The sequence below is a fragment of the Scyliorhinus torazame genome, chromosome 15 (assembly GCF_047496885.1).
Source record: "Scyliorhinus torazame isolate Kashiwa2021f chromosome 15, sScyTor2.1, whole genome shotgun sequence".
Lineage (NCBI taxonomy): Eukaryota > Metazoa > Chordata > Chondrichthyes > Carcharhiniformes > Scyliorhinidae > Scyliorhinus > Scyliorhinus torazame.
In genome coordinates this window covers 148489057-148501196 of record NC_092721.1, presented here as the reverse complement: position 1 = coordinate 148501196, position 12140 = coordinate 148489057, and the positions used below count along the sequence as shown (strand labels likewise).

Sequence of the window (12140 nt, the reverse complement as noted above, 5' to 3'; positions counted from 1 at the left end):
TAATTTCCAACCATGACATTTTCACTTTATCATCTGTCCTATCGATGCTGCTGACAGGTTGCAATTCACTGGCATCCCGCTCCACTGATTACATAATACTAGTAAGTGCAGTTATTCCTTGCCCCTCACAACCAAACATTCTTTTTCCCTTGTCTGAGCAGTTTGGGGATATGATCTATTCTGTGGCACGGCATCATTGCAGTGATACAGTCTCTAAACACTGTTAGGCTAATTTTACGTCCCCGGGTCATCCCAACATCTCTTAAACTACGTACTCCCTCATTAATTGGTACCACAAGTTTGTCACTTCTCCGCAATCCTGCACATCCTTTCACAATCATTTCATCGTCAGCTAGGTTTTCTCTGCAGTAATTACAATTTATCATTATCACACCATCCCATGGTCAAAATCTATCATGTGGTCACAAACTTCAACATCAGTGTTGCCTGATGTTTCACAAAACAATCATGACAAACTGAATTATCCAAATTTCCCTGGGAGCCGAAGCATTTCCCCATTTCTGTCGTTCTAAATACAATATCAACTCACCTGAATGCTCTATATCTGCCATTCTCCTAGGTTTCATATGATTACGCCTTGTCCAAACTACTGGGCTACAAAATGTGCCACATCCTTGACACGGTTTCATTTTGTTCACAATGAATCACTTTAAACTGGGGTCCATTAATAACAGCCCGTGACCTATCATCCCATATTCACAACTCCTTACTGATTAAATTTCTTCGTTTGCTGCCGATAGGTTGCCTATGGATTATAATAATCCCTCTGTTATTATTGAATTGGGTCAGATGTTTTAGTTCTGATATAATTTCCTTTGCTCCAGATGCCACTGATTCTCTAATTCAACGTCCCCGTGCTGCTATCAGCTTTGATTTAAAAAGTACAAATTACTTTTGCTGCTCCTAGGCAAAAGAGGGCCTGCATACTCTAATGACCATTCTTCCATCGGTGTTCAGTGTTTTATGTTTTTTTTTTTATGCTACACCCTGTTTCTCCACCATTTTCTTTGCTGAATATTTTTTTAAAAATGGATGCCCATCTGGCTTGTTCTTCGTACTCCTTAACTTTACTACCATCCGTATATACCACCCAAGCATTTACTAACTCTGTTCTGCTAACTGAGTTATCAAGTTTCTGTCCCTTTTTAATGTTATGAATAAACATTAAGGCAGGGTGTAAAAGAATGGTTTCCCATATTTCCCATTGAGCTACTTTCGCACCTTGCTGGCAACCCTGTCTCTTGGTCAACTCTGTCAATTCTAAAAATTCAGTTGTGACATAAATTTTCTTCCCGGCCGATAAATTTTCAATCTCTGCTATCCTTTTTGTTACGGCTGCCAGACATTTTGTGATGTCCGAAAACTTTTGTTCAGCCCTTGTCCAATTTCCTGTCAATGTTTGATAGGTGTCTTGAGTACTATGCACCATACCATATCCATTTGCGGAGAGATCAAATTTAATGTTCAAATCGCCCTCTTCATGTCTCTCCTCTAATGGCCCGGATGTTGCTACAGATATTTTTAGCTGGTCCAAATGCCTCTGTGCTTCACTGGTCCACCTAAAATCCCCCTTCCAAAGTTTCATAAATGGGTCTAGCATAAAGACTAAAGTCTTCCACTACTGGTCTCAAATACCCCAAAATTCCCATGATTTGCTGAACCCCTTTTCGTGAAACGGGCGCTGCGATTCTAGCAACTTTCTCTCTCATCCCAACACTGGCTTCGCTACCTGTCCTTGACACTGAATGCTCTATAGATCGTCGACTTCGCTCCTGCCAATCTGGCATTTCTTTAACCCTATCTTAAATCCTGCTTCATTAAGTGTTTTAATAATTTTGGTCACTCTTTCAACATGTGTCACCCTGATCATCATCTCCAATTAACACATCATCAATATATACTAAAGCCAAATCATCTTTAATCAGCTCCCTTACTATTGCCTGAAAGTGGTTCGGGGAATTAACATATCCTTGTGGCAATTCACAGTATACGTAATGTTTAGTGCCAAAGGTAAATGCTGTCTTTTCCCTGCTGTCTGGGTCTAACGGAACACTCCAGAATCCGTTGGCTAAATCTATACTAGTTAAGTAAGTTTTGCCTGCCACCTTCTCCAATGTAGTTTGTGGATTTATTAAATACCGTTTATCCTTTTTTTTTTGTGTGACCTTGTTTAATGCTTTGTAATTCGTTACCATTCGAAATGTACCATCAGGCTTGCTAACTGCCTGAAGTGGGCTATTCGTTGATGCATATGTGACTTCTTGAATTATTCCCTGCTGTTCTAACTCTTTGATCATTATCTCCAGCTCGCATTTGGCACCTCGGGTCAAGGGATATTGCTTTTACGGCCTGTGTCGGTCTCCCTGGATTGTGTGCTGATTAATCCTGTGTCATTCTTTCTATTGCTAGGTTTGCTTTCCTTATTTCCTCTACGTTATCAATTGATTTTAATATCTTAATGTTTTTATTTCTGCATATATTATTATTAATCTTTCCCTGCCATCAGATTCTCATTTCCTGATACTGCAAGTAATACTCCTAATCTAAACTCCGGTCCCATATCTTTATTCCCGAAAGCTCCATCTGCAATGTAGTTCACATTCTGAACTTCACTTCTTCTGCTTGTGACTTTCTTGCAAGTCAGTGGGCACTAGGACCTGGTGGAGCTGTGCCGTATCACTTCCACCGAATACCTCCTAATACTGGTCTCATTGGTCCCCGTGTTTCTAGCCCCTTACTGCCACAATGCCCCTCTCCACTGTCCCAATATAACGCGAGGGCATGTTTTAATAAATTTTTTGTTGAAAGCGGTATCCTGCTACAGTCCGCATTCTACCTGCTCTTGGGACTGCCTACCCCCCTGTGGTCAGTGCTTGCAGCGTCCCCTCAAGTTCTGAGTGCTTATACACCAAGGCCCTACAGTGGTCGATTAGTCCCCAGTTCTTGCCTAACCCCTCTTACGGTCTGGGGTTGGGCATCTCTAAAATGGCCGTCTTCCTTTCTACTGGGATCTTCCTTTCCCCCTGTGTAATCTTAAAGTTAAAAATCCATAGTCTTTGCTATATGGAAATCCCTGAATCTTAAATTTGATGTGTAGTGAGTTTAGAGAGAAAATACTGAAATCTCTACAAATTTGGAACACACCGAACAACATTTTTAAATATAGGTACATCATGGCTGCCTCTAACAAAGGAGCACATGGACTCAGTCCACACCGAATGCCTAGTCTTCGCATTTCAATTTAGATTCCTTTGTTCTGTCCTTTTTCTAATAGCAGCCAAGACTATGCCAAGTTCAAACTAATCATTTACAAATCCCAATTTATACATTTTGATTTTGCTTTTTGTTTACTTCCTGAGAATTGTGTTCTAGTTAACCCCGACAATGTTAATCATTATTACTGATTTTCAAAAGACCTTTCAAATACTTACCCCGTTTTAAATCTCACTTTAACTGCCGTGTATACCTCCTGATTGATGTGCAACTTCGTTTTGCAAGACACAACATTTTAAAAACTAGGAATACCAGAGGAAGTTCACAAATTCTTATTAAACACACACATTCATTCCTCCACCGAGATCTCCACTCAAACAAAAGGAATTCAAAGCATTATACTTTCATTCATCTCAACCAGCTGGACAATAAAAGTTTGAATTTGCACAGAAACACAATGTGTTTTTTCCCTTTTCCCTTCTTCAAAACTGTAAAGTAAATTTGAACAATCCTGAAGCCTTTTCTTTTTGTTTCCGATACGGTTCCCCCTAGTGGCCATTCATCTCCCAACTTTTTTTCACTCAAAAGACATATCTCCCAAGAACAAAATCCAACTTAGCCAATTCTAATTGTACGGAATTGAATTGTCTCCTGAACATTCCATCAGCGGTCTTAACTGAAATGTCTCTGACATTCCCTCAACCCGTTAAAGATCTTAACCGAATTAAAGTGTAATTTAATACAACCAATTTTAATTTTCAACCTACATGCATAGAACTGAATTATCACTGCAATATTCCCTCAGTTGCTAACTGAATTATCGCCCGATATTCCCTCAATTCTCATTTAACCCTCAGCCGTACCTACATCGACTGAAATTAAGTTTTCTAATCCGCCAGACTGACCTTTGATTTCGTCGAACGATTCTTACCCGACCGTAGGCGAGTGACCAAACCCGCTTCAGACTACGAGGTAAGGGAAAACCGACGTGGTCCTTTATAATCTACTCACACCATGGGCCCATTTCCACTCTCTCCGTCCAAGGCTGGTTTAAATCTGATTTCGTGAATAGTCGGGAATTCGCTCTTGAAATCCCACTCCCGACACCAAATGATGATATCGAGTTCTTTCTGCTACCCATCATGCCTTTCTGTTCATTTCCTCAGACTCACACCGGTTGATCATGGAGGGGGATTTTAATACAGTTATAGAACAAAGCTTGGACCGTTGAGACCAAGGTCGAGGAAGGTGACGGCAGTGGCGAAGGAGCTGAAGGGGTTTATGGAGCATATGGGGGCCCACGTGGAAGTTTGGGAGGGTGAAGGAATTTTCATATTTTTCCCCATGTGCACTGGGTGTACTCCCGGATAACGTTTTGGGAGTGGACAGGGCGTGTACACACAGTGCTAGGTGGATTTGCGAGTGGACCCGGGGGAGAGGGGGTCAGCGCCCGCAGTGGAGGCTGGATGTGGGATTGCTGGCGGATGAGGAGGTCTGCAAGCGGGTGAGAGCTGCCATCCGGGGGTATGTGGAGGTCAATCACACTGGGGAGGTCAAGGCCGCCAAGCTGTGGGAGGCACTCAAGCGGTGGATCGGGGGTAGTTTATTTCAATTTGGGCGCATAGGGACAATGCGAAACGGGCAGAGATGGCAAGGCTGAATGAAGATAATCTGAGGCTGGACAGGAAGTTTTCGGAGGCCCCAGAGCCGGGGCTGCTGAAGAAAGGCAGAGGCTCCAGATGGAGCTCGGATTAGTGTCCATGGGGAAGGCGGTGGGGCAGCTGCGGAGGGCCAGAGGGGCAGTAAATGAGTATGGTGTGAAGGCAAGTTGGATGCTGGCCCACCAGCTGAGGAAGCAGGAGGCGGCGAGAGAGATTGGCAAGAGTAAAGGACGAGTTGGGAAGGGTGGTGTTGGCCTTGGTGGGGGTGAATGGGGTGTTCGAGGTGTCATGTGAGAGTACCTTTAAGACATGGATGTTGAAGCAATGTACCTTTAAGAAAACAGTGATGTCAGAGTGGGTGGAGCTGGGCTTTAGATCAGCCATTTTGCAGTTTAGTTTTGCAGTTTGAAAAGAGCATGGGAGTGTCTGTGTTTGCAGTGAGCTGGATCTCTGCCATGAAAGACTATCTCTGGATCATTTGGGTGATTTAAACTCAATAGTAAAGCCTTTAACCTGATGTGATTCTGTTTAAAGATGTTAAGTCTCTTGGAAGTTTGAAGGAACATTTTGAGGAATTATTTACTGTTGCAATATTTTCAGAGTTATCTTTGAAGTAAGGGGTGTTAAGAGATCCAATGTTTATTTAAGATGTTAAATTGAGTTCATGGAATCGTCACCAAATTGCTCAATCCCTTCCCTCATAAGATCTTCCCTCCATACCAGGCAACATTCTGGTAAATCTCCTCTGCACCCTTTCCAATGCTTCCACATCCTTCCTATAATGCAGTGACCAGAATTGCACGCAATACTCCAAATGCGGCCGCACCAGAGTTTTGTACAGCTGCAACATGACCTCATGGCTCCGAAAATCAATCCCCCTACCAATAAAAGCTAACACACCGTACGCCTTCTTAACAACCCTCTCAACCTGGGTGGCAACTTTCAGGGATCTATGTACATGGACACCGAGATCTCTCTGCTCATCCACACTACCAAGAATCTTACCATTAGCCCAGTACTCTGTCTTCCTGTTATTCCTTCCAAAATGAATCACCTCACACTTTACTGCATTAAACTCCATTTGCCACCTCTCAGCCCAGCGCTGCAGCTTATCTATGTCCCTCTGTAACTTGTAACATCCTTCCGCACTGTCCACAACTCCACCGACCTTAGTGTAATCTGCAAATTTACTCACCCATCCTTCTATGCCCTCCTCCAGGTCATCTATAAAAATGACAAACAGCAGTGGCCCCAAAACAGATCCTTGTGGTACACCACTAGTAACTGGACTCCAGGCTGAACATTTCCCATCAACCACCACCCTTTGTCGTCTTCCAGCTAGCCAATGTCTGATCCAAACTGCTAAATCACCCTGAATCCCATGCCTCTGTATTTTCTGCAATAGCCTGCCGTGGGGAACCTTATCAAACGCTTTACTGAAATCCATATACACCACATCAACTGCTTTACCCTCATCCACCTGCTTGGTCACCTTCTCAAAGAACTCAATAAGGTTTGTGAGGCACGACGTACCCTTCACAAAACCGTGTTGACTATCTCTAATCAAATTATTCCTTTCCAGATGATCATACATCCTATCTCTTATAAACCTTACCAAGACTTTGCCCACAACAGAAGTAAGGCTCACTGGTCTATAGTTACCGGGGTTGTCTCTACTTCCCTTCTTGAACAAGGAGACAACATTTGCTCTCCTCCAGTCTTCTGGCTCTATTCCTGTAGGCAAAGATGACTTAAAGATCAAAGCCAAAGGCTCAGCAATCTCCTCCCTAGCTTCCCAGAGAATCCTAGGATAAATCCCATCCGGCCCAGGGGACTTATCTATTTTCACACTTTCCAGATTTGCTAACACCTCCTCCTTATGAACCTCAAGCCCTTCTAGTCTAGTAGCCTGTATCTCAGTATTCTCCTCGACATCATTGTCCTTTTCCTGTGTGAATACTGACGAAAAATATTCATTTAGCACCTCTCCTATCTCCTTGGACTCCACACACAACTTCCCACTACTGTCCTTGACTGGCCCTACTCTTACCCTAGTCATTCGTTTATTCCTGACATATTTGTAGAAAGCTTTAGGGTTATCCTTGATCTTACCTGCCAAAGACTTCTCATGTCCCCTCCTGGCTCTTCTTAGCTCTCTCTTTAGGTCCTTCCTAGCTAACTTGTAACTCTCGAGCGCCCTGACTGAACCTTCATATCTCATCTTTACATAAGCCTCCTTCTTCCTCTTGACAAGTATTTTGACTGCTTTAGTAAACCACGGTTCCCTCGCTCGACCACTTCCTCCCTGCCTGACCGGTACATACTTATCAAGGACACGCAGTAGCTGTTCCTTGAACAAGCTCCACATTTCCATTGTGCCCATCCCCTGCAGTTTTCCTCTCCATCCGATGCATCCTAAGTCTTGCCTCATCGCATCATAATTGCCTTTCCCCCAGATATAACTCTTGCCCTGCGGTACATACCTATTCCTTTCCATCACTAAAGTAAACATAATCGAATTGTGATCACTATCACCAAAGTACTCACCTACCTCCAAATCTAACACCTGTCCTGGTTCATTACCCAGTACCAAATCCAATATGGTTTAGCCTCACGTTGGCCTATCTACATACTGTGTCAGGAAACCCTCCTGCACATTGGACAAAAACGGACCCATCTAAAGTACTCAAACTATTGCGTTTCCAGTCAATATTTGGAAAGTTAAAATCCCCCATAACAACTACCCTGTTACTTTCGCTCCTATCCAGAATCATATTTGCAATCCTTTACCTAGTCATCATACTTTGCCAGCTCGACCTGAGGAGCAAGTGCTTCCACTTTACACTCCATTGCACTTTATTATTTTGGGTTGGATTTTACCAGCGCTACTGGGGATAGGCTAGGAGGTGAGGGATGATGGCAGTATGCCCATCATCTTCCCACCACGTGCAAACAGCACAGAAGGTGGCAGAAGGCCCTCCGGCTCAAAGTCAATTGAATCTCATACCCAGCATTGGGGATGTGTGGGGAGGCTTCTGCCATGCCGGGATACTGCTACGAAACCTTTGCTGGCCTCCCAAGCTCTAATGGGGAGGAGGAGGGGCACTCTTTGTTTAGCTCCTGTTGGTGCATCCGGCTACAATGACCTACCCGCCTTATCAAATCTCATCTTCATCCCCATTGCTGGGGCCTGCTTGTCTGGTCCTGGCACACCCAGAGCCTACTTTTCTGAGGGCATATGTCCATCACTGCATACTTCTCTAGTTGCAGCCCCAAAAGTGGCCACTGCTCCTGGGGTATGACAGAGCTGCTGGCCTTGAATTGGTTGCCACCGACTAGATGCAGGCCCCAGGCCCCACTGACTACCAAAGCAGCATTGCCACCAAAGCCTTTGCTTTTGGACCCAGTGGAAGATTATGTGCACTGACAGAACTTGCTCACCATCCATTAAGCTGATGGAAATCCAAATACATTCTTCTACTACATGCCATGTGTGAAGTACATTGGGACCTATTCCACTTTCCCCTTCATGGTTAGCAGTCATCTGCAATAAAGCTCTCCTACATCTTTATCGCTTGGACATCATAGCAAAATCTGTGGGTAAACTTTGAGTTCGCAAGATGTTTTGTAACACTCGGATCTGTTCTATCCATCAATAGTAGAGGCCCTTTGAGACACCCCATGTGGTCAAATATTTCCTTTCAAGCTGACGTGAAGAGCTGACAGCAGATACTCACTCACCACATCAGTTCCACCCCTACAGGTAGTCAACCAGGACTCGGCCGTCAACAAAATAATTAGATATTTCTACTGATTTCAAATGGGACAGGAATTGTATACCTCAAACTTTTATCCATGGGTCATTCATGACCAAGATAAATGTTCGTGTGGACAAATAGAACTATGCCGTGAATTGTTGATTCATACCCATGAACAAAACTATCTTGTGGTCCATGCTGTTGACATCCTGGTGGTGGTTGTGCATTAAGATGGATGGAATTATGTACTGAGTCTGTAGCAACAAACAAAAATGCTGATGGTCTACCCATTGTTTGAAGCGTGCAGCTGATTGAACCAAGGAATACAGCAGAAACACCCTACAGAATTAATCTCCAAAAAGCAAAACTGGCAGCTGTCAAAAATTAACTTGAAGCCAGGAAAGAGTAGTAACAGGAACTTGTGGAAGCATAAGAATTCTCAAAAGGAATTCAGAATAGCATGGGACACTAAATGGTGGAAAACAGGTGTTGTGGGTTTGGCGAGGAACTGTGGATGAAGCAGGAACAGCTGTAGAATATCTCAAGGGAAAGTATCAGTTTCTGAAATTGTTTACTCCAGCATAAAAAGAAGTAAACTCAAGCGAGAGAAGAAAGTGATGGAAAGTTGTTCTGGGTCTCCTGTACTACAGGTATGTGGTCATGAGAAGGTGGCCTGGAACTGTGAAGCTGAATTAATATTATTATCATGGAAACTTACGATGAGGATCTGCAGCTATTGAGCTAATGAAGCTCCATCTTGTGGTAGAAGTATATATCTGTGTTACTGTGGTGAAACCCAAATAAGGAACTTGTGATGTAAGGAGCAATTAAATATCTTGCAACATGGAAATTAGTAATTTGACCCAATTGTACTGGTTGGATCGTTTGGCCTGTTTCTATAATTTGTAAAATAAAGCGAAGATGAGTAGGAGGTGATGAGGGATGTTTCTGAAGGAAACATCAAAATCAGTTCTGAGAAATGTCTGTCCATTCAGTTTTGGGGCAGGGCCAGAGGTGCAGTGTACGAGTATGGGAAGAAGGTGAGTAGGAAGCTGGCTCACCAACTTAGGAAGCAGGCGATGGAGATCGGAAGAGTGGTACTGGACCCGGTGAGGGTGAATGGGGTTTTTTAGAAGTTTTCTAAGAGGCTCTACGAATCGGAACCCCCTGACCGGGAGAGGGGGGGAGGGAATGTGGCGATTCCTAGACGGGTTAGAATTCTCCAAGGTGGAGGAGGACCTGTGGGGAAGGGGAGGGGGAAGAGGGAGGGGCGGGGGGAGGGGGGAGTTTTCCTTTATTTTGTCTTAATTAGCTGAAGCATTAATGTGGGAAGGCATTTGCAAATTTGGCTGCCAAGAGGTGCTGCAGGATTATTTGCCTTCCAACCTTTCACTATGCACTGTGGCTCAGCAAGACTTTGGCCAGCAAGATTTGAGATTTAAATCCCCTGCCCTGGATTGTATTCAAAGTCATCAAACAATCTATCCTTTTTCCCAAATCCAATCAATATCAAGACTTTGAAAAGAATGTGAAATTTTGAAATAAAAACCATTCTGGTGAAATACAAAGAAATAAATGAGGACCAATTGGTTCTTGTATTTTATAAGTCTACCAACTATTCCCAAGGTCGGCAGTGAGCCCAAAATAACAATTTCAGGAAGTGTGCAGGATACCAGGTTGCTACATTATTCAGGAGCCAGTTTTTAAAACATTTATTTGCAGCTAGGTGAATAAATTGAAAGGTAAGTAGGCAAGTTACATTGCAACCATCAATAAAAGTAAATCAGGTATATTAAAATGGCAGTAAACTAGAAACAATGCAGCATAATAAATTACTGAAAACATTTTTTTCCCCCTGTGGATATGAAGATTTCCTCTGCAATGTGTACAAAATATAAAATGAGGGGACTGAATGTACTTTTGATCCATTTTTGTACATTGCTTATTTGATAACTAAAAAGTATGTTTTTGGAGTTTCCTGCTTGGGTAATGATGACCTTTCAGTAAGATGTAAACTTTGCCTTATTGGTTACTTTGCAGCTAGTTGGAATTCCCAGCACCATGGACCCTCCTAATCCTGCCAATCACCGAGGAAATCAACAGTCTCCCACAGAAAATATGAACCGTAGCGAAGATGAGCGCAACCGACAGTTGGAGAGGCTGAGCCGGGAGGAAGCATACTATCAGTTTATCAATGACCTGAGTGAGGAGGACTACCGACTTATGAGAGACAGCAACCTTTTGGGCACTCCAGGTAAACTAATAGCATGTCCCAGAGAACCAGACTTTTTTTTTTTAAAGTAAGAAAGAAAACACCATTTTGTTAGATTTTTGAACCAAACTAAAACATCATGCTTCAAATAAATTTAGCTCTGTTCTAAATTATGCTTTCCAACTTTGCGAATAACCCCCAAAGAAATGGCGACAAATATATCCAGAATATGTTGAATTCTGTCTGGTACAAGCAAGAATACGTGCCGATGTGGATCCAACTGTAGTCAGATTATAGAGTCGTCTTCTCAACCTAATTTTCCCACATCTTAAACACTGTGATGTGGAGATGTCGGTGTTGGACTGGGATGGGCACAGTAAGAAGCCTTACAACACCAGGTTAAAGTCCACCACCTAATGAAGGATGCGCTCTGAAAGCTAGTGATTCGAAACAAACCTGTTGGACTTTAATCTGGTGTTGTAAAACTTATTACTAAAAACTGTATGACCTTTCCAGTCTTTTGCTTTTCCTATGACCTTCAACTAATTCAAATACAAGCTAGTGATACCTACTTTGCTTCTTGCTTTACCTGGTCTTTTCTTTCACTCTCTCCCAATTTGGTGATTTCTGACATTATGAACTTTGACACTTCACTTTGGTTGCTCACTTGAAACATATGTAATTTGCTTTGAATTTCACAAACATTTTGAGATTTAAATGCATTATCTTTCCTGTAGATGCAGTGCCTCAATTTGTAAAGCAGTTCAACACTATGCATTGTGTACGGCACCATAATTGTAGAAACTAGGAGATTTGCCACAATTTTGTGCTTGAAATGAAGATTTTTGTTAATTGAATTATAGCATTGATTTTCATGTTATCAGACACTGAGGTAAGTGATGATTAAACACTGCACAGTATAATAGCTACAAGCCTACACATACTGACTTTTGAATACTTTCCAATCTAGATTGATGTAGGTAGAAAGGTTGCAAGCTTGGCTACTATGTTGCCAAAACAAAACTCACATATCAACCCACACACCTCGTCAGCCAAATCTCCGACCTCCCATGTAGATTATAGGAGAGACTCTGAAATATGTTCAGTGCTTCCCGTACCTTGGTAGCCACTTCTTTCAAAAGGCCACTCTTGACGAAGAGATTTAACACCAGATTGACTGTACCAGCTCCACCTTCTACAAACTACAATGACGAGTGTTTGACAATAAAAGTCAAAGTGTACAGAGCAGATGTCGTCAATACACCCCTGTTCTGC

General features: G+C 42.8%; 1 protein-coding gene across 9 annotated transcripts in view; it reads left to right on the top strand.

Annotated features, from left to right (window-relative positions):
• The window catches only part of rnf6 (ring finger protein (C3H2C3 type) 6), a 97638-nt gene that overhangs the window by 53221 nt on the left and 32277 nt on the right, over positions 1-12140 (top strand). For 8 of the 9 annotated variants that reach the window (XM_072476898.1, XM_072476901.1, XM_072476895.1 and 5 more), the window contains one exon: positions 10694-10907. In XM_072476898.1, the coding sequence (XP_072332999.1) occupies positions 10715-10907 (193 nt within the window). In that variant the 5' untranslated portion in view covers positions 10694-10714. Of the gene's footprint in view, positions 1-2325; positions 2431-4133; positions 4207-10693; positions 10908-12140 lie in introns of those variants that run through there. The other variant, XM_072476899.1, reaches the window with a different exon arrangement.